The 23,446-nt window shown below is 40.5% G+C and overlaps 1 protein-coding gene across 1 annotated transcript; it reads left to right on the top strand.

Moving 5' to 3' along the window:
- The first annotated feature begins 9,267 nt into the window (after window positions 1–9,267).
- LOC143211925 (uncharacterized) lies at window positions 9,268–21,883 on the top strand. Its single transcript, XM_076430062.1, has 8 exons — window positions 9,268–9,987; window positions 10,256–10,363; window positions 10,486–10,631; window positions 11,163–11,325; window positions 11,450–11,606; window positions 18,678–18,827; window positions 19,398–19,818; window positions 20,072–21,883. The coding sequence occupies exons 1-8, from the start codon at window positions 9,768–9,770 to the stop codon at window positions 20,315–20,317; spliced, it is 1,611 nt and encodes a 536-aa protein (XP_076286177.1). The 5' UTR covers window positions 9,268–9,767; the 3' UTR covers window positions 20,318–21,883.
- The last annotated feature ends 1,563 nt before the right edge of the window (window positions 21,884–23,446 follow it).

Genomic DNA, 23,446 nt, shown 5'->3' with positions numbered 1-23,446 from the left:
AACATTTAGAGGCCTGCCTGCCGTATGTTTTTAACAAAAGCTGAAAATACCACCGAAATAGCGTCGCTCTATCGTAAATTCGACCGTGCACCGTTTCGGAAATCGCGATTGCCGATCGTAAGGACACTGCCTCGCGGATCAACACTTTGATCTCCGAATGATCGAGCTGTATTCCTGGAAAGCCGCGTTTACTAGCACCGCTATCGATGGCGGTCTTAGATCCGGTTTTACGACTCTCAAAACGGAAATGAATAACGTTCGGGTAAAGTTTACTCTACTCTTGCGTCTTACCGCGATCGTTGGACGGTGCATCTTCTGCGATTCGATATGTGGGTCTCTGGATACGAGAGATCCGCTCCGGGGGTTAAATTTAGCACCGAATTACAATAAAGGGGATGTTTGTGGTGAATTCACCGTTGCGCGTCGTTTGCGATTTTATGGGGGATCATCGAGTTCGTTTATAGAGGATGCTGGATAGAATTTATTTCCCGTGAGAAACAATCCGCTGTTTCTTACGACCAATTGGATGCAATCGATTCAAGAGTGCTTCTTCCGTATAGTTACATTGTTAGAAAGCAGTAGGCACGATGCAGTGATCGTTTCATTGGCTGGTGGCTTGCTGGGCCCGCCCACCATGTGACACGCCTACTATTCGACACGCCCACGTCGAGATAAAAATTTTCAAGCAGCAGAAGAGGAACTGGGTCAATCGAAATATTATTCGAAAACAGCAGGGTCAGCTCGATCGCCGAAATAAATTCGCACGGACAAAGACAAAGCGATGCAGCAAAGTATCGTGAATGCACAACGCGGCTCTTAGCAGTTGCGCGAAAGTTTGCGTCGACTCGCGACAAATTCTCGCGTGCCCTGAGTGGTTTGCTCCATAAAATTGTTTGCCGATATGTCTCCGAGGGAAAATGTGTCGTTGGCAAATTGTTGCTAACTGGGTTGAGCGACAGGTCACAGTTACCAATCCCCGGGAGAAAATGCGAGGTGAGAGCTTCTCGATTCGGCAGAGCTTCCAGCTAAAAGTCGCCCAAATTGGCCGTGGAAAATTGATTGAGTTCGTCCGGTCCCCATCTGTATCGCTGGTAAAGCAATTATTTGAGAACAGTGAATTTGTTCTTCTTCAGGGAGGCGGAATAGTCATTATTATACGCTGTTATTTAACAAGGCGGATGCTTTTGTGCAGGGTGTCCCATTTCAAGTAATAGTGAACCCAAATCCGATCACCGAAGGGTTCTGATTTCTCCAAGACAGAAGGAAGTAAGAAATCGAAGGGATCATACAAAACATCTATCAATCCCACCACACGAATCCACTGAAAAATGGGGTGAGAATAATATCCTCCCAAGGGACGCCACCCACGCCTTTTAATATCCTGTCAGGGCGTCGACTGCTCGGTTGACAGAAACGAAAAGGATATGGAAGCCTTTAATACAGGCTGTCCCGACTACATCTACAAACCGGTGGCATATTCTCCGCAGAAAAATAAGAGTGCCATGTCCACGACGCACCAAGACAAGAACATTAATTGAATTTGCTTTTTGCAATCTTCAACGACCCTTTCAGATAAAACGAACAGATCTTGGCTGGGCTTCATGCGAGGCAAGGAAGCTTCCAAGAGATTCCAAAATTGAAGTATACCGGTGGAACTTATTTCTTTTCTTTTTAATTGTAGATTATTTTGCAGGATATTCCATATACATATGTGCTTTTTTTAAAGTCTTAAAAATCTTCGGGTTCCACTTTCTCAAGGGGTAAGGTCTTATAAAGAGAACTGCGTTAAAAAAATTCTGTAAAATGAACCGTTAAATAAACATGAGCAAATATCGTGACATTTTACGATAACTGTTCAACCATAAAAGATATCGCGGTGAAATTACCACTGAAATTCATTAAAAAATTGTTTCTACATATAAATAAACAAAAATAAATATATTTTTTGTAATCATTTTTTAATTAATTGTTTAAGTGTTGTCTTAAAATAAAATTAGAATTTGTTACTTATTTAGTAGTTTTTCGGATAATTTAAATCACCGATGTCTTTGGTTATACATTTATCAGCAGAGAGCTACGACGAATAGACTATGGATAGCAAAATGCTGCGTCCAGACGCGGAAAGGAGATCCCACCTTAAGGGTGCATTTATAGTGGAGCGGCTAGCATCGATGATAGCGGCGCGGTGAAAACAAACCAACATTCGTGACAACATTTCGACACATACTAAAGAAAAAGTACATATGTATTTTCATTGTTTTTCTTTTTTTTTTCACCGCACAGCTCACCTCGCTGCTCCACTATAAATGCATACTAACACGACGCTTTTCGATTCTCTCGAATTAACCAGATACGTTCAGTGGAGACAGAGGATTTCGTGGCTGTGGTAGGTCTAGCTGGACAGCTTGAACCCCTCCAACTGACAAGTTGAGCCTGCACTACCAGCATTGAAGGTACGGTGACGCAACGCGGGAAATTTTGTCGGGCAAAACCGAATAAGAACCGGTGACCCCAATCCATGTCCCGCGGAACAGTTAGAGACAGTTTCGGTCGAGCTCGAAAAACTGCGATAAATTAAACTAGATGCTGCACACATCCCCACAGCAGTTCTGCCATTCAATTTAGCCCACCGTGTACGATGCAAGCACGTTCGCTTCATTTTTCAACCACAGTCCTCTTGGAACTGCCACTCCGAATCACTGGACAAAAGCTGTTTCGTCAAAAAACCACCGACAAATAATGCGGAATATGTTATTCCCTAGACGAGATAGAACAGTTCGAGGTCCCTAATTAGCCTCATATTTTACAAAGATCCGATACAGGTTAATTATACTCGTTTCCGGGAGAAATATATACGACCAACTGACATATGGCTGACACAGACCTGCCGTTCGCTGTCAAAATCCTCAACCACGACTATCACTCTAGCCACTGTTTTCCTAGCTCATGTCCCTGAAAAAAAGCGGCGACTTGATTTACGGTGGACGGTTCACAGAACCCTATAATTTATCTCGATTCCCAATCGGACCGAGTTTTCCTGCTTCCCACAAACGAAGCGAATATTATTTTCTTTCCACCGTGCGACTGACAAATCGTCTAAGAAAACGAATGACCGCGATTTCGTAGAAGCTTTTTGATGAAATCCATGCCCGCGGCGGTGATGTCAATCATGCGCGATTCGTGAAACATTTTTTTTACGAAGCAATAACAAACTCGAGCAACTTACCTAGTCGATTTGAAAAGAATCCGTTTGCTCGCGTTGGAAAACGAACATCGCGGAGAGACGATCGAATCCTTGAAAATACGAAGAATCGTTTATAAGAGTTGCTGTACCATTATCCAAAATATTGTTCACATTATTAAATATATCGGTATCTGATCAATTACTGAATATTTAGGTATGGAATGAGGTATTATACCAATTTCATATCTGGAATGGAAATATTCTAGGTCGGAAGAAATGCTTAATCTTCCAGTTAAAATAGCTCCGAGTGCAAAGGCTTAAATATTGTAAATTTCTACAGAACAAATAAGAATTAAATCCTGAATTAACAGAATTAGCTACTTTCTAGGAGTGAGATTCCGAAGATATTTGAATAATCGGAATGTGCCCGCATTCTCTAGCCTCCATTGTCGTTATTTGTTTCCACTCCGATAAATATTATGAATTCCAAAGTGCTGTGGCAAATTGTTTCGACCCCTTCCGGCCCGGTATTTAATTTAAACTCGCGGATGAAGTTGATCTGGTTTTCACGGACGCGTCCGGGGCAGGCAACAAAGAGATGCACAGACGAAAAAGCAATCACGAGTCGGTGGGATTCTGTCTCGGTGTATTGGTACGATCGGTATAGCCTTTTCACGAAGATACGGAAGTATTCGATTACTCGGACCATAATTGAGCGGGCCCTGCATCGGATTACGTGCCGAAACTATGCCCGCTCCGAACCAATCAACTTCCGAAATCGAAACTGATGGCTGTTTCCTGGTAAATAAGTTCGTTCCCTCGAAACCGGAAAAATCTAGCTGGCGAGAAAATTCTGTTGCCGGTGTTTTATTGGCAATTACCAGTGATTAATCCCCCGGTGGAAATGGCAGCGAATGAATGCGAGAATGAGGGGTGGTCGAGTTTGGCCAACTTCCATGAATACTTCAGCCGATGTCGAGCAACTAATCTGGCTCGTCGTTGACTTTCCGCGAGTTAGCGAGGCTACCGAGCCTTGAAGAAACTTCCTGGTTGACCTTCGACGGCCTTGCGAATTCTCGTTGGCTTTGGAACTCTGTTTCCGTTCCCTCCTTTTCTTAAATTAGGAACTGGAGAAACAATATTCAACACTTTTCCCACTTAAATCGAGAACATCGAAAGGCGCAACTAGACTCTGTAACCCAGAATTAGTCGATAACTCACAGCTATAATATCCGTCGCTATTAAAAAATTTATTAGGAAATTGCCCAGTTCATCATTCTTAAGAGCCCATTAAATAACCAGCGGAGGGTACAGTGTTAACGATAAATCTGAGGTGGTGAATGAATTGATGCTCTACGAGCATGTACGCGCCTTTAATCATCCGCCATTAGTTTTCGAGCTTTAGAGATGAAGAATGCTCGAACATAACGCGGTGGTTAGTCATCGAGTGTCTCGCTGATGACTCCTATAACGCAATTAAAAAAATTAAGATCCCGATGAGGGGTCGAGCGAGGAAAAACACGGTTGCAGTTCCAGAGTGCAGTTATTGCACCGATTCGACGAATCCTCGTAAATTCTCCCGATGTATATAGTATGATATAGTCGTGGGATATGTAGTCTCGGGATCGTCGATGGATTTACAGAGCGTCAGACAGACGTATGGATAAACAGACAGGGTTCGGTCCGCACCTCGTGAACACCGCGAAGATGTTTGAGGTTCGGGGAATACTAGCGTCTCGCTTTTAAAAGTCTCGCTGTTATTGTTGGTACCGGGCCAACCTAAGTAATGCTCGGCCACGACGCAAATACATCATCCCCACCATGTGCCTGTAACCATCGCCATTTTTGCCGTCCCTTCGGATCCTCCTTTCTATCCATTCATCTCGGGGGCAGGACCGAGTCCGATGCTGTTGATAGAATTATTCGGCTCGTGTCGAGTACGCTTAGCAATACAGAGATGATTGATACTGTATCGTCGAGGATTACACAGTATTACACAGTATGTTATTCATCTCCTTTCAATCGAAATAACATTCTATTTTGTTCCTGTCAATGTATGTACAGTAGGGATGGGATCAAGTTCATTATGTACTCACGAATCCGAGTCAAGTTCAGTAACCAAGTTTCATTTCATGAGTTTCAATGACTATTTAAAAGCAATAAAAGTTTCAATGATTATACTTGAAAAGTATTCATTTTATACAAGTAGTTATCGAACCTCGGAATGAGTACTTACAAGTTTCGAAAATATACTTATAAGTACCTCGATGTTGAAAGTAGTCGAATCTTTCACAAGTAGTACTCGAATCTTGGAAATTAGAACTGCATAGTAGGTTTTAACCACTTTCTTGATTAAATTCGTAACTATTTAAGAATAATATTTCATTTACAATACTTGGTTTTATCGTATTTCTTTTTTTATCCATGATGTTTCCTGCTTTTGAAAAAACTCTTTCTGAAGATACAGAAGTGGCCATTATACAAAGCTAGTCACGTGCAATTTTTTATAAAATGAGGTACTTGATTGAATTTTCACGCCGAAATAATGATGGGTCTTCTTTGCGTTCTAAATGTTGTGATTTTAGATAATTTTCCACTTCTAACACAGCAAACGATGAGATAGGTATCGTATTATTTGTAATTGTTATTTCAAATTGCGATTATTTAAAAAAAAATTTTTGGGAGATTGAAGTTGACAGTAAAGATTCAGCCTCGATTTTAATAACGAATTGATTCATTCAGTTAAAATTGAAGGTGGTTTTAGAAACTACGTTTTGTTACAAACATTTTAGGACACATAAATTTGCAGATCTTACACTTTGATTTTCGGATTTTTTTTCCATTGGACGACACACAGAGCATCGTTGGTAAAAGGAGTAGTTATAAATATGAAACATCCCGAAATAATAAATTTATCAATAATTATTATCACGGATCGAAATCGATCGATATTAGATGAGGTGGGGAGAGTTGCGCATTGCTGCACACGTTCCGCCTGAGCTCGGCGAGAGCGCTCAGTCAGTCGGGCCGAATTGGTCGGCACGAGCGGTCGGATTCTGGGATCAGGAGGACTAGAAGGACTGGGGACTGACCATCCGACCATCCAGGATAATATCGAGCTAATATCTGCACACTTCGAATTTGTGTTAATTTATGCGAGAACGAATGCGTTGAAAGATTTTCAATGAAGATTCATATTCCAAATTCCATAATATTTTGTGTGCAATGCCTTTGCTTAGCCCAGAACAAAATATATTATTTAATTTGATTCGTATTGTCTAACGTTCTCGTGGATCTAGTTCCAGCATTTATCGTTCGTCAGCGTAGAGGGCGTAAGAAATCGAGTTGTTGTTAACGATGTCGGTATTTCAGATCGTCAGACACGAAACCCCGTATTGGTCTACTCCTATTCCTCGTGTGTGTTGCAACGTCTGTACGGATCTTAAGTCTGTGGTATAGTTGATCTGTACTGCCATCTGTTTCACTGGTAAAAAGATACCTCACTATTTGAAACAAGAATTTCTTCTGTCACATTACAAATAAGACTACTATGCACACGAAATTTTTCAGAATAAAAGCTTGCGGTGGAAACTGGAACAATTTCGTTTACTGAGAAAAATTGACCAGAAGATTTTCATTCGACTGCAGTATTTTTCGGAATTCAAGATAGTGCAGTTTGAAAATAACAAATTCTTCGCTCCGTATTTTCTAATACTCGGTCCAACTTTTGTCACGGTTATGAATGTTTGTAGTATTAAAATTGTACTGCGCCAATACTTCGAAATCGCACAATGCTCAGCAGTATATGCAGACAAATCTGTGCGAATAAATAATCACTGGCACGATCACTTATACTAATTGTGTCTGGCAAACGTAAACGAAGGTATACGAGTTGCCTTGTTTAAGGAGTCGCGTAAATCAACGCGACGCTGCGGCCAATGCTTACGTAAATAAATAAATCTCTTATGTCTGAGGGATTTCATTTAAGAAGTACAGTCCGTAAGCATGCATTATATACATAGAACGCGGCTGTGAACAGAATCCAAGGTGAAACACGAGGAATCATCGTCTCCGTGTGTTGTTACGACCCTTAATCTGCGGCTCACAACATGGACTCATCATTTCCTGGGGCCATGATCCCATCGATCACACTTAACAAGTTTGTTATGTCACGCGTTTCCGGAATCTCAAACAACAATTGTGCCCATAATTATCAAAGTGGTTCATGTCACGTATTTCTTGTTTCGAATAATGCATAAAAACCGCTGTCTAATAATTAACAATCTCTTTGAACGTTCATGGGTCTCGTTCTTCTTTCCAATAGAATCTAATTCGTTCAACAACGCGCCACGCGTTCAATTCATTATCATGAATTCTCAAATCTAAGCCTCACAACGACTCGATAATCATTTCAAAACGTTATTATTTCCCGGATTTTCCGGCGTACTCTTCGTTTCAGAGACGATGATCGAGCAAACAGTTCTATTAGATCGGCAAGCAAACGCGGAAGTTGCAAAGACGGTGCAAAAAACTCTGCTTCTCGTAAATATGAATATCGTTTCTACAGGATCTGATGAAACTGTTACAATTAGTTACGAGAGATGATCTACGATCTACGCATTGTCAAACGCGCTTTTTCCGATCCATCGAACAGTATACACATTATAATGGTCTCGCCCATCGATCCAAGACACGCAGAAGATTTACCGTTTCCCTGCTCACCTTTGCAGGTCTGGTATGCATGATTCCAGTGATCGGGAAAGGCAGAATCGAAACGCACCACGGCTGCTGCCATAATCGGGGAATGAAGTTTTTTAACCGGAGCAGCGTTTCGCGCCTCTGATGCATTTTAATCAGTCATAACGGATGATTATGCAAGGGTGGAGGTTGTGCAACAAGGATTTACAGTCTCGTAGTCAATACTATGCTAACGAGCTTACACTCGATTAAGAGGGGCTACCGCGTTACGAAAATTCAGCCTCGAGGACCGGTGTCGCAGATTGTCGTCATAGTCACTATCCTATCTTTCACTTTGTGTTAATTGTGGAGTGTAGATTTTCATGCGAATTAAAAATTGCCTGCTTCAACCCCTGGGAAATCTTCCTATTCATTTAAATTTCACCCATATGTATTCTTTTTATTTCATTTGCTGTATAATTATGAATCTGTGAATTACTAGGTAAGATCAAAATTTTCTCTATCAACTGTAAAGAACAGGAGTCAACTATTTCATATGTTAATTTTTCGTACCTGGTATAACTCCGTCGTTCATTGATGATTTTTACAGCTGAATTGAATTTCAACTAATAGTATTCTCATTATTGTTGGTTGGGAAAAAGGAAAATGAATTGATTGCAGAAAAGAAAACGAGAGTACAAGAGATAACATAGCATTTACTCGCCCCACCGCGAGTATGCGTGGGTATACATCCGCGCTGTGGCTTCTGATTGGTGAGATGCAATGGTGACACCTATTTTACCGATCGAATGGAGTAGGCGATGTAATTATAGTGGGTTGAACGAGTTGTTCGTCGGTGAGCATGCTAGCGATATTATAGGTGCTTAGCTTAATGTATAATCAATGAACGCTGATTACTTCTCTCGAAGTGTAAAATCTAAAATAAAAGCAACAGTGGTGGAATAAAATTAAGTTCTAGCTTAAAAGTCGTCTATTTCTCTCACAACCAGACAGCGGATTTTACGCATTCGTGACAGAAATGAGTAAAAATAAACGAAAAGAAAGAAAATACATTTTCCTTTCACTCCAGTTGATTGCAAATCGAGTTGAAAATTTTCATTCTGCATAAAGATCCGCTGTCCACTCGTAACTAACATAACAAGTGAAAGAGTCAAGGATCCAGATCCAATTCCCCTAATCAATCTCCGCGAATCAATCGAAACCCAGACGATCCACTTTATCGATGACTAAAAAACAAAGAGGCGAGCGTACGAGTGAGAAATCACGCGGAAAAATACGCAACAAGGTCGCCTTGAGAACGCGAAGAGGCCCCCGGTCGATGAAGCCTAAAACCCTAGAAATTCGCATAATACATGTCGCATTGGCTTCCTTATAAAGCTTCCGGTTTTCAATACCAAGGTCCGCAGTGCTGGAAGAAGCTTCGTGGAAAAGAGAACCAGCACCGGCAGCTCTACCATCGCGTGTCACCCCAACATCATCGAGAACGTCCCCGTTCGGGAGCGCGACGTTAAGGGGGTTTTGTGCTCTCTGCGCTCTTACTTTGTGCTCGTACGTCCTTCTACGCTCTTAGAAAAGCCTATCTGGGAGCCGAGAGTGAAAGTTCAGTGAATCAGGCGTACCTCAAAGGAAGAAGAAAATTAGGAGAAGACGAAATAATAATATTGCGGAATCGCCGCCTGGGAAAAATCGCACGTTACACGCTCGGCGCGCTGTCATTAGCGTTCTTGTCTCTACGCCGGCAACGGACACGTTGCGACACCGTAGCTGCTCCGAACCGACAACTGTTAGCCCGAGCGGAATATAGTGCCATCAATTTTCGAAGGAACTAATTCGCAAAAGTATACGGTTCCTCGAAAAACATCAGAAGTTCATCAAAATTGGCACAATGGCCCTCAGCAAAGTCCTCCTTGTGGTTATCGGCATGATCTGCGCGTGCACCTGCAGAGGACGCACGGAATGCGGAAGTCACGCGCAGATTTCATTGTTGACCAGCGTCCACGACGATCCATCCTGCAGGAAACTGTCGCCCAGAGGCGTCCTGCTCTACGAAGCCGCGAAATTCCTCGCAGAAGTTCACAACAACAAGTCTGCTGGATACGATATCGGTATTTCTCACATTCTTGCCGCTACCGGTTCCGATGCTTAAAGAAATCGATTGTACTCCGGGTTGTAACGCGAATTCGTTTGTGGACAGTGCCGTTGTTGCCGAAGAGTTTTCATAATTACCAATTAAAGAATGAAAGATTGGCTTGCTTGCATATGTAGATCGTTGTGATTTGAAAAACCACTTTTTACAATTTCTTTCATCTCTTTTGACAATTATTCAGAAATGTATCAGGGGTCGTTGTGAATTGTATATTTACCTGTTTGTAGAATTGACCGTCCAGGACACGTGTGGCAGCATCGCAGGTGCTTTGAAAGCGGGGATGAAAGCTCTCGTTGGGGCGGACACCAACTGCTTGCAAGCCCCTTACTTTTTAGGTAACAATTAACATTTCATTCGCTCGCCCCGATTTTCGATTGTTCGGTTGTTTAGTTGCCGATATAAAGTCATTCCGGAGAGTGTTCTGCTCGCCCTGTATCGAGGTGACTTCGTTCCGCAGGAATTATTGGGCCGGACACTGCGACAAATGCGGAAGCCGTACACAAGATAACGTCAGTGCTGAAAGTGCCGCATATCGTGAGGCGGCAATCGAATTCTCCGTTCCTTCATCATCTCATCAAGGAATCCGATTCTTATATTGTTCAGGTAACCATCCGCGATATTGTCTATAGAACGTAGCAAAAAAAGAAACTATTATTGGAATCACATACTTCATACGTTTTTTACACTCCTTCGTTAAAACAGTACAGCATTAAGAACAACAGTTTTCCTGGAAATATGTAGATCCAATTACAGATAAAAATCTTTCAAAGTAGTACAGAATAAATTTTCATTTTAAATTGAATGCAGATATGAGAATTAACGCTCCAGCATTAATGCTCGAGCATTGTTCAAGTTAAATGCGAATGGACTTATTCATCGTCGACTGTACAATTGTAAAATGGTCCTGGGTCCGAGGGATTATAATTGTGAATCTTCTTCTCCTTGCATGAATGCTTTTCATCGAAAAGAACGATATTTAATATTCTTTAGTATTCTTCGAGCACATCGTTCGTTATTAATTACGGATTTCCTTCTGCACCTCGCGCGAATCCTTTTTATCGGTTCATCTTTCTAGAACTTGCAAACGCCCGTTTGAAATTAGCTGCGCTGGCACGTCCGGATTTTCTGTTCCAGGGAGCACTGAAGGTCGCGGAGTCGCTCAAGTGGAAGTCGTTCTCGTTGGTGGTGAACGCTGACGAGGATGGCGAGGACGACTCGCAAAACATCGCCAAAAAGTTGACAATGGCTGCCATTGAGAAGGGTCTCTGTGTTCTGGTCCACGATGGCGACGATGACGGTATTGTCCAGCCTCCCTAATCATTAATTATACATTGCGACACCGAAGGGTTCTTTTAATCCTGCAAAATAATTTTCCCTACCTTCGTGTGAATGTATTATTAATCATTCGAATTTGAATGCAGACTTGACATCGCACATCATGCACGTCGGCAAACCAGAAGACGGATTCTTCAGCAAACCTGTCAATGCTACAGTGCTCGTACTGAGCGAGGGACACCTCGATGATCACCTGAACCGTGTGAACTCCACGAACACTATTGTTCTCGTCGAAGACGACAGGTAACCCTTTCAACATCGTATCTAAATATTTTTAGAAGATCACCACCACGAGAGAAATATTTATTTCACCAATATTCTTCCGCATTTTATCAATTTTTACACTGCATAAATGGATACAGCTCAGTTCTTTTATAATCGTTGAGACGAACGAATTTATTTTCTCCTCGTTCAGCAGTAAAATCGACGTTTCGTCCTCCTCGATCGACATCGCGACATCCGACGTCCCATCTGAGCCCCGTCGTTCAATTTAAGTCGAGACCGGTCGATTCCGCCGGTATCCCAACACGCGACGCTTCATCGTTTCGGTAACCCCGGACATTTCCTATATTCTTCTCGTCAAATGATCCCTCGGAGGTGTTACGCGCGGCCTCTACCATCCCCCAGATAAGTCCATTATGATCCCGATTATGGTTGGCACGGGACAACTTCTGGGAACGATAGGAAGCAACGGGAAAATGAAATATTGCTGACACGATCTAGGATAGATCGACTTGAAGCTTGCAAAGTGGTGACACTGACGTTGTTCATTTAATGAATTAATGTGTTCGACGTGCAATAATCAATCTCAATCGAATTTATATTTCACGTTCAACAATCGTATCGATTAACTGAACGAATCTCTGTCTGATGAATGAAAAGTTTCAGGTCCCACGATTTTAATAATATTAGTGTCGGAGGGAAAGTTCTGCTGTATTTAAAATAAGCAGGTCATTTTGAAAGATGACGACAAAACTTAAATATTAAAATACGACAGGACTTTCCCGCCAACCTAACAGATCGAAGGGTCAATGATCGAGAAGGTTCGCCCGTCACTCCGTCATCGAATAAAATAGCGGAGATCGATCATTATGCTTGAAATTCCCCGTAGATTCATTGCTGTGCCTACAGCAGTCGTTTAAGTTGATTAAATTGATCAGGACTGTTTTATCATTCGATCACTGGCTCGTTACACGATCAGTAGCCGTGTTTGATTCATCTCTATCGACGGACCGACCGTTACGTAACAATTAACCGTTAACAACAAACGATCCTCCCCGCAACAATGGACGACGCGCAGTTCAATTAACGGTGTGACTCATCGCGCCATGCAAAACAGAAATACTTCTCTGCTATTTATAAATAATTGCGACTATAAATCTCGACACGTAACAGAACTCGGTTTCCACAGAATAATCAGGAGAACACGTTTCCACTATATCGATAGATTGACCAAGTCAAAACAAAAACACGAACAATGACTCACTGTTTGATTTCCTGTTCGTGATCGATCCATCGAATGAAAATCGAAAGTGTGCGATACAATTTTCATGTATATCGGTTTCGATCAAGGCTGCTACCGCGATCGATTTCTACGAAACGGGGAAACCGAGTTCTTTGTACGATCTGGGATATACAATGTGGAACAGTTCAATTTTTAATTGTTTTCAATCTTTCTGGTCGTTCGAATGTTGTTCTTATAGAGGATCTTTTTAGTGTCATCTTTTAGTATCGCAGAGATTGACTTTTAAGTTGGAACGTCTTTTTAGCAACAAGGTGGTTAATGTATTTGTTCAAAACAGAACGCAAATTCTGACTTTATTCTCCTTATTAATCTCTTATTATGTAACGGACACTTTCGTCCTTCGCTCTGAAAGGAATTAATGAGAGCGTAACGGCACAAAATTGTCCAATCCCAACGCGCACCTCGTCAAATGAAGAATATAGTCGGAGAAAGGTGTATGGATTTCGCAATTTTTTTAACGACCACGGAAAATTGCGAATAAAATCGACGCGTAAAGATAACGATCGAATTCTACACCATCGTTTCAAGTTCTACAATCTTCTACCATTACATTTTATTCGCGCATAACCTTCAATTAAATTCGATCCCCTTTTTATGGCTACATTGATCCTCGGAAAAAAGAGAAATCAAGACTAATTTCTCCTTGGCACACAAAGTTGGAATTGGTCAAATGTTTTTCATTCTGCCATTCATTCTTTCGATGACTGAAAGGAAAATAAAAATAATTTTATAGGATTTTTCAACGAAAACATTCGTTTTCAATCTTCCACGGTGTACATTCACAAGAACAAGGCACTGCCATTACAATAAAGTACGTGATCGAAAGTTTCGCTACCGACCTCGCGCTACAAAACGGAATAAAAATTTTCAAAAACCGTAAATCAATTTCTTTGTATCCGATACGCTACGCAACACCTAAAACTGGAACAGCGATCTGCAATCGACACTTGTTTCACAGAAACGGATATGCGTATGGGCTCTACTTACTTGGAAGCGGTGATCTTTGAAAACTATTCATACACTCCGCGACAAAACAATAACACACCTCTAGATTTCTAACGTTTCTCGATGTGTATAAAGATTTTGTATATTAGATCTGTATAGAGTATCCTCTGTTTAGTAGCATACGAAGTAACTGCTATTATTTACGTTGTGTCTTAAGAGTTATATCTGTTTACATGAAAAACTGGTGCGCCAAAACGATAAGACATGGTGAAGAAGAATAGTGATTTAATTACACTGTCCAACACCAAATTTGCTCCACAATTACTGTTGGGTGGTTCTTATAGAGTTTTTTTTTCGCTGATTCCGAATCTGCCCTTAATGTTTCTCCTAGACACTCAGTTTTTGAGAAACATGACTTTGGCAAAATATTTTTCTAATACATACATAAAATCTGCTAATGGCTTTAAAGTACATCAAAGCTAGATTGAACGTCAATTAATAAATCACCACAACTTTGTATGGTATACAAACAGTGGAAACTTTTGCTTGGATTTTTCACGGTTCATATTTACCGCCAAATATCGTTCGGCCAATGGGTCGGTCGATGTTTTCTGATTCATTGCCTCTTCAAATCCTAACGTTTACCTCAGTTCGTATATCACAGGGATGGAACCAACACGTGGTTATAAAAGTGTAAAGAATTTAAAATAATTTGTTCACATAGCAAGCAGGGTTGTTTCTTAGAACATTTGATTTTTTGTGCAGAATGTAACATAAATTACATATTATACAGCTTGTCAAATCTGGCTGTGCGGCTGAATGTCTCCCGCAAGAGGAAATGACCCCGCTGCGCAGTGGTAAATAGGCGGAACTTCACAACGATAGAGAACTGATCGTCACCTGTCAAACGATGCACGTAGCGACAGTTCAGTTAAAAAGTAACGTGACACAAGTGTATTCACACACACATGTAAACAGTTGTTTTGTATGTTTACTGCTGTAAGAAATAATGGACAGTACGCACTTTTGACGAGGTGTGTACCCTACCGTTCAAATGTTGCATCTTTCTCTCGTCGAGTGAGATCTTCGTTTTTTTTCTGCGCGTTCCTAAGTTTTGGTCAACCGCGCAGCTAGATTTGACAAGCTGTACATTGATTCAATAATTTTTTTCAGACGCAATTATATAAACATTTTTCCTGGAAAATGGTCTAAGAATAGACCGAAACGTTGAAAATTTTGTTGTAATTTGCAAAATTGCTTAGTTAGTAACATCAGATCAAACCAGTGCGCTGAAAACGTCAATATACTTCGTTTGGCAAAATATCTTCGACTAGTAGAAAAATTAAGGGCAGATTCGGAATCAGCGCAAAAAACTCTATAAGAACCACCCAACAGTAATTAAATCACATAGGTGATTGTGGAGCACCCCGTGCAATAATTATTGAATATTAATGCCTTCTGTTTTGCATTCTGCTATCGTTAATTGAATTCGTCAGGCATGACTTAATGATGTTTAGAAATCTACGTGTAATTTACTATTGTCCACGGTTGGTTAAAATGCGGTCGTGCAGAAATATCCAACTAATGGGTTAATTTGAAAAAAGTGACTCGGAACGGCCGCTATCATTGGCAGAGTTATTATGCATTTGGATCAACGCCATACAATCCATCGCACATTGCATTTGCACATATGTGATTTTACTTTTTCTGTTTCTGCTTCGAAATCTTTGGCAAAGAATAAGCATGTTCTGAAAGGTTTCATGGAAAAATTGTGATTGTCAACATTGTCAACATTGATATACGTGTTTCGATAAATTCGACGTATTCGGTCCAAACCAGGTGCAAAACGGGAACGTATTATTACGCGGTAAACTATAATCATCGTAAACACCGTGCTCCGATAGTTGTTAATGTTGGCACGCCAACGTCGATCCAGCAAATATATCATACTCTGCGCAGTAGGATTGCCTGTGAACGGTTGTTAATATGAAACGCACATCCGCCATTGTCCGCCATTTTGTTGTCTATTACTACATCTTTGGACAGCGACTTTGACGGACGAGTGTCAATAAATGCCAAGTACAGTTAGAGCATTAGGACAAGTTAATACTACGTCTTTGAATAGTTTCGTCATTCATTATTACAGCTAAACGAAGTTTAATTTTAGGTTAATGAATTCAATTTACGATTCCATAAATTATCGAGCGTGCGTGTGGTGGAGACGCTATCATTTTACTGATAGATTAGCCTGTGTAACGAATTACGTTGCGGTGCAAAGAACTGGCAGTCATTGCTGCATCTCGCTGTCATTCTTCGCGTCAGTTTGACATTTACAATTCGCAGATGTAGGCAACGTGGAACGAGTATTGCTGTCTCGGAATTTCATAAATTCTGGTATTCATTTTGACTAAATAGTGACAAACCTGTTACTTCTACTATTTAGAATATGTTTAAACAATTTCTATTGAAGAGTTGGCATTGATCACCTTGATTCATAATAGACTGCGGAACTTTATGTATTTATGGCACCTGAAAATTTTCAAAAAATGGTGGAACGTAAAATTCGATGGAATTTGGTACGGTTTTCTTTATTCCAGATCTATAAAGGCTACTAGCACTGAAAACAGGATTTTATTTAATTCCACTTTCTTAAAATTTACCTACAAAAATCGAAAATTGCACAAACATCAATATTTATTAGCCGACTTCGAAAAAGGAGGAGGTTACTCAATTCGATCCGTATGCGCCTTTTTTTTCTTTTTCGCTTTTTTTTCTATGTATGTTCACCGATTACGCCGAGATGGATGGACCAATCGGAACGAAACCTTTTGCATCTTGTAGAGTATGTCCCCGGCGTGGTCCCGTGAACAAAATTTTGCATTTTTTTATTCCTTACGATTTTATTTTGAAAAAATGAATTATTTCATGTATGTTCACCGATTACTCCGAGATGGATGGACCAATCAGGACGAAACCTTCTGCCTTTTGTAGGGTATGTCTCCCGATTGGTCCCCTGAAAACAAATTTTGCATTTTTTCATTCTTCGCGGTGTTCTACTAAATCGTTCTACTAAAAAGTGTAAAATAAAAAAAATTAAACCGACTTCGAAAAAACGCACTAAAAAGTATGAAATAATTTCCATTTAATTTATGGGAATACACACGAACTTAAATACAATACAATTTTTTCGGAGGCGGCGCAAAATTGAAAATTTTCGACACTGGAAGTTACGAAAATCCTTAAATTCTTCTACATGCTTTCACATATTAACACGTTTGCTGCCGAGCGACATTTTCAAAAACGGTTCCACCACGCCAACAAATTTTAATTAATTGTAAAATAAAAATACAAAACATGTATTTATGAGAAAGATACTGAATTTAGATAATTTTTAATTCCTTTATTAATTATACGAGTTATATCGTAGTCGGTTTTTGCGATAAAATGTTTTATGACAAACCTAAACACAAACTTCGACCTACGAGATGAACTCGTTGTTGACCAGCGAACGTGTTAATGTATCTTCTCTTTCCACCTACTGATTTCCAAGTCCATCATATTCCAATGAAATCATAATCAGCAACATCTGTCATTTGGAAAATTTTTAATTTTTGCGCCGCCTCCGAAAAGATTGTATTGTATTTAAGTTCGTGTGTCTTCACGTTTTTAAATCTAGGAGATGTATAAAAATCCTTTCTGGATTTTCAATTGTTATTATATCTCTAGGAAGGTGTCCTCAGTAAACTTTTTAAGCTCGGCTCTAAACTGTTTGATCGGATATTTTCTATGGAATAATATTGTGAGTGTCCACACGTATGTACCTGTAAACGTGAATGTACGCGGTACGAGGCGCGTCTGAGCGACACATTTTAAATCAAGCTGGTCGTTAAACATTGTAATTAGTATTGACGGAACACGTTCAATCACGTAATTATTAGCTTCTGTATATAATGCTAATCGTGATAGAAATATCGATGGTTATGTGAACGGTACACTCGATTACCGAGTTCATTGGTACATACTACTACATACCAGTCGCGCCCGTTATCTTATTAACAAACCGTCGCAATTGAAAATCCCCCTCGTGCCGCGAATCACCGATCTCGGACCAATCCGATCATTTCTCCCGCCGTGCGTTCGATAGATCCATTCTGTAGACCTTCCAATAGACGTCCATTACCCCAACTCAAATATTCAATATACAGTGTGATTCTGGGAACTGGGATTCTGGATAATGCGTCCTAACTTCCTATAAGCTTATTTTTTATGAGGTTTAACAAAACAATTGGGTTGCGTTAAAGAATAAAGCAATCTATATAAATAAAAATCAAATGCTGTTCGTTGGTAAGCGCATCACTTGAAAACTGCTGGACCAATTTGGCTAACTTATTTTTTAAAATGTTCGTAATAGTTCGAATAAGGTTTTAGGGAAAGAAAAATTGGAAAAGTAGCCCGGAAAAATGCAGAATTCGGGAAAAACTAAAAGTTATTTTTGAATCATATTTCAATACAACAAAAAAAAAACGAACGTTGCAGCTTTTAATCAATATTTCAATAGGAATTTACATTACCGACGTTTGTTTGCATTATCGACATTATCAACGTCCGCCAGTTAGTTTATTTCTATTCCAATTTATGAATTTACATTATCATTAATGCCACGAGCAGCTAGTGTATTAATAAAAAATAAGCTGATAGGATGTTAGGGCGTATTATGGCATATGATTTTTTCCTCTATCATTTTTTCTGATTTTACATAAAAAAAGAGCAGTAACTTGTCCCAGTCCCCAAAATCACCCTGTATATCATTTCCATATTGATACAATTATTTCGGTGTGTCTCAGAAACGAATTCGCTGGGCTGGAGGCGAGAGTCGAGAAGTCAAAATGGTGGTCCAGCAAAGACACTGGAAAGTACGACGCCGAGGAGCTCAGGGAAGTTAGATGGCTCGAGGACGCGATAAAGGTCTACGCGAAAGCATTAGACACGCTGTGGTGAGCATGCTGATTTGATTGCTCGTTAATCAACGACTCTTGTAGAAAGTTACAGCCCGGTCTGACTAAAAAAAAATCTGGAGGGAAAAGAAACCGAATTTTTCTCACAACATCGCGGCTAATTGACAGGATCTATAAGTTCATTAGAGAATGTACACGCTAATAAATTGTCAGCGTTCGATTAGGCTGTTCGACTGTCACATCGATCGCACTGTATAAATCACAACTCGTTATCCGAACGTGCAAACTCCGTTTTATGTTCCTGCGGCTGCAAAATCGTCTCTTCTGGATCAGATAATTTTTGTTGGAGTCGCAAACATTTATCAGTGTTTGGGAAGGTACTGGACTGAGGATCTTTATGCATTCATGGCCTCTGAAAATGTGAAAAAAATGCTATAACATAAAATTCTGCAGAATTTAGTACGATTTTTATTGATTTCCGATCTACGAAGCCTACTAGCACTGAAAATCAAATTCTATTTGTATCCGCTCCCTTAGAATTTGCCTAGAAAAATTGAAAATTGCACAAAGATCCGCAGTCTACTGATCACGTACTCTATGATACACTAGCAAGAAGAAAAAATGCAAGAACCAGGTGAACCCGGTCGACTGGAACAACGTCCTGGCGAATGTCCTGGCGGAGTACACGAAGGACTCGCAGAATGCAGCGATGACCCTCGACATCTCTATAAAGAAGAAGGCAGGCGAACTGATGCGCCTTGGCAGCGTGGTGGTGCATAAGAATAAGGCATCGTTGCACTGGGGAGACGACGATTCCAAAGATGACGACGACGACGACGACGACGACGACGATGGCGACGATGACGACAACGTGATGCCTGCTCTCTTCAAGAAGCTGATCACCAAGGAAAAGGGAACGAAGACTGGCTGCGCCACGACTGCCAAAGAGATCAAGATGCTCCACGAAGAGGACGACGATGCTGCGCAGGTTTTGGTGTCTGAGATTGACAACAGCGAATGGTGGACCATGGTCAGTTGATATTATTAGCGGAGGTAGACTCGTTTTTCCAGGATTGCAAGGGTGCGGGATGCGCCTTCTTATTTCTCGATAATGCAAAGATGTATCAAGATGGATCCTTAATTTGCATTATTGCAATTCCGGAAGCGAGTCTGCCCCCTTAAGTCGTTCGCAAAGTCTTTTCGTTTTCTCAAGGGAAGATGAAAGGCAATTTTTCACCATTCAGAACAAGTTCTGAATGAACTTGGATTCTGATGAATTTCAGGTCGGCACGGTGAGCGGCGTCGGCGTCGCCATGTTCGTCGTTGGCATTCTCGCCGTTTACGTGGTCTACTCGAACATCCGAGGTCCGGCGGTACCGAAGAACGTTCGCATTGAGAGGGACACAAGCCTAAGGCGTGTGGGCAGTGACAGGGAACCACCAGTCCGAGCCCAGAGACACGCCCGTACCTTGCAGAGGAGAGACAGCAACCGAAGCATCAGGAGCACCATATCCGAAAAGAGCGTCTGAAGCAATCAGCGACGTGAACAGCATCCGAGATCCCAGCAAGTCGAACAGTTTACCGAATCAGACTAATCCGACGTCCAATACGCGTCTAAACATCGTCGAGCCTCGACCGGTTCGATTCTGTTCGACTACGGCTGATTTAATAATCTAGCTGATCCACCGACTCCAAACATGTCCAAACCAGGTGATAAACTCTGCGGAGCATGGCTGGGTCGGCTTGATTTGCCTCGGATTTGCTACTACGTACCTCGTTGAGATTCAATTTAGATTGATTTTGTTTGATTCGGTTTGATTCTGTTTCATTTCAGTCGGTTCGAACAGGATTTTGATTCTGACTGATTCAGCTTGATCTGCTTTGACTTGAAACCATGTTTTGTAGAGTTTGTTTTAATTGGCTTGATTCAATCTAGAAATTTCTTTAAATAACAAGATTTTTACAAATTTATTTAAAGTGATTCTTCAACGAGCGACGTTCATTTTGTACGAATGTACTTGTTCGATTCGGTTCGAAGTAACCGTATCCAATTCTTTCTGATCTCAAACTTGAATAATTCGATTTGGTTGGCTTCGGTAAATTAATTTCGATCAAGTTCCTCGTTCGTTAATTCCTTTCGGTTTAACCTTTTTACGTGCGATAACAATATGAGAAAAGAAAATAGCAACGAGAAAGAAAATACCAAAAATATTCCCACATTTTCCGCCCCCAAAAACAATGAAATAAAGACACACCGAAAAAAAAGAAAATGTGCAAATATTTTATCCGAGAAGGAACCACTCATAAGTTCCTCAACAATCTAGACAAGAGATAACAAGAACTCACGAACGCCAATTGTTGCTGTTCAATCAATAAAAATAAAAAACAATTCTGTACATGTAGGTATATATCTTGAATCTTTATTGATCCACTATCTTTTCGAATGAAATACTAGTCTAATTAAGATTAAGATAAGAATATAAACATTTAAGTGACTGTTAATCGTCTAGAAACATAGTGGATCAAGACGAAGTGCATGCGCAACAGATCGATGTTAATTTGAAGTGACATTTGCATAAAGGATTGATAAGTTTGATCTCATAGGATATTCGCAAAAAGAATATACACTGTACAGCATTGATTAATGATCATTCTCTGCGGCGTGTTCGTGGCCCCTGTGTTCGCGTGTATGTCTCGTGTGCACACGTTCCTGCATAGGCTACTGTTTCAAGCGACCGATGAGCATGTTATACGATGGATACATATGTACAACAGCTAATCAATAATTAATTCAATAAAGGTAATCCACAGACGAACTGGAATCCCCGTGTAATAACGCTTAATAAACTGCCGAGCTGTCCGACGACTTTCACGAGAATCGGTGATCGATGATGAACGAACCGCCAACAGGAAACCAGATCGAATCCGTGGCAATTTGTCAGCGCGCGTAATCGAGCCTGCATAATATACACTACACACGAGCAATTAAATAATCCCTCATCGATGAAAGCATTCATTTTTCATTCACTTCTGTTGCCTGTTCAGGCTGCGGATCTTTGTGCCTTTATGGCTTCTGAACATTTTCGGAAAAGGGTACAATATAAAATTCGACAGAATTTAGTAGAGTTTTGATTTATTTCAGATCTGCAAAGGCTACTACCTCTGGAAATAAGATTCTATTGTATTCCACTGTCCTGAAAAAAATTCATATTCATATTCTTAGATTATTTTTAGTTTCATTTAGAAGGAAAGGTGTAACATTCATATTTGTTAGACTTTGTGAAAAATCTTCATGACGAGCGTGACTCGTTAAAATACGGCAAGGGGTTGAAGGAATAAACTATGTTTCAGTTTATCTAGGTGCACGGTAGTGCACCAGCCAAGATCTCGCACTACCTCTTTTACACGAAACAACTTAGCCGTTTTTTAGAGGCTTATAACTCGGCACTGGAGGCAGATGGAGAGATGTAATTTCGTACAAATCTCAACAAAACTTGATGAAATCCCAACAAAAACATCCTGTAAACAGGAGCCAAGTTCCTATGGCCGTAGAAAGTTGTGAGATCAAACAAAATACGGCCAAGTTCGTTAGCTTAGAAATACCTCTTGCAACACTGAAAAAGCGTTTGTAAACATCAGTTCAATAGAACGCTATTTAATTTTTAAAGAGTTACATGGAGGGCCAAATTATTCAAACTTGGCCGTTACTTTTTCAAGCAATGGCCATAAAAGGTGTTAGGTAGCGGCCAAGTTTGAATAATTCAGACCTCGATGTAACTGTTTAAAAATTAAATAGCGTTCTTTTGAAATAATTTTTATAAACGCTTTTTTCAGTATTGCAAGAGGTATTTCTAAGCTAACGAACTTGGCCGTATTTTGTTTGATCTCACAACTTTTTACGGCCATAGGAACTTGGCTCCTGTTTATAGGATGCTTTTGTTGGGATTTAAACTTACCCTCTATAAAACCATTAGATTACAAAAATTAAAAATTTCATAAACATCCGCAGTCTACTTATGATATATGGTCTACACGTTTCCTTTGATCCTCAACATAATCTTTGGACATAATCTCTGAATATATGTGCAATACTTGAACAGTGAAAAGAAGAGAGGGCTGCTAGTCAAAATGGCACTTGGCGGAATTAAGAGGATAAAGGGTGACAAGCATGGACGTAGCGCAGTAGGATGCAGTTTATGGTTTTATAGAATCAGCCTTGAGGTTTCTTTTCAATTTCGAGACTATCGGCCGCGAAACGAGACGTCCAAGTGACACTTCCGGCAACGAGAACGTGTGCAACAACCGCGCCGGGGCGATGTTGCCGCGGATGTGATAAATTAAGATTGTAAAATAGGGTTATGCACATAGCGAGGAGTGATGCACACAGCGACCAGACACCGACTATTGTTCTCACCACTTGACCCAATCAGACGTCCAATCAAGGTTACGTAACACGCAAAATACTCGATCGTGTCCTACGATCACCATCGAGGGCTGCACTTTTGGAAGTGCACAGTGTGCGTAAATCTTCGGTCGATGGCGTGCATTCGAATTCCAAGTAAAATCGCAGTGGAAAATCGAGGAGGAAACAATAAAATGCATGAAACTCATTTTTATATTGCTGAATGAATTACAAATGCATTTGTAAGGGTCTACAA

Source organism: Lasioglossum baleicum, chromosome 9 (assembly GCF_051020765.1).
Source record: "Lasioglossum baleicum chromosome 9, iyLasBale1, whole genome shotgun sequence".
In the NCBI taxonomy this organism is placed as follows: Eukaryota; Metazoa; Arthropoda; class Insecta; order Hymenoptera; family Halictidae; genus Lasioglossum; species Lasioglossum baleicum.
This window is presented reverse-complemented; position numbering and strand designations above follow the sequence as displayed.

Bases quoted from the DNA above. Each gene is read 5' to 3' on its own strand.
- LOC143211925 (XM_076430062.1), top strand. From the start codon at position 9,768: ATGGCCCTCAGCAAAGTCCTCCTTGTGGTTATCGGCATGATCTGCGCG. The intron at 10,632-11,162 runs GTAACCATCCGC...TTTCTGTTCCAG, and splicing joins CCGATTCTTATATTGTTCAG to GGAGCACTGAAGGTCGCGGA. The intron at 11,607-18,677 runs GTAACCCTTTCA...GGTGTGTCTCAG, and splicing joins GTTCTCGTCGAAGACGACAG to AAACGAATTCGCTGGGCTGG.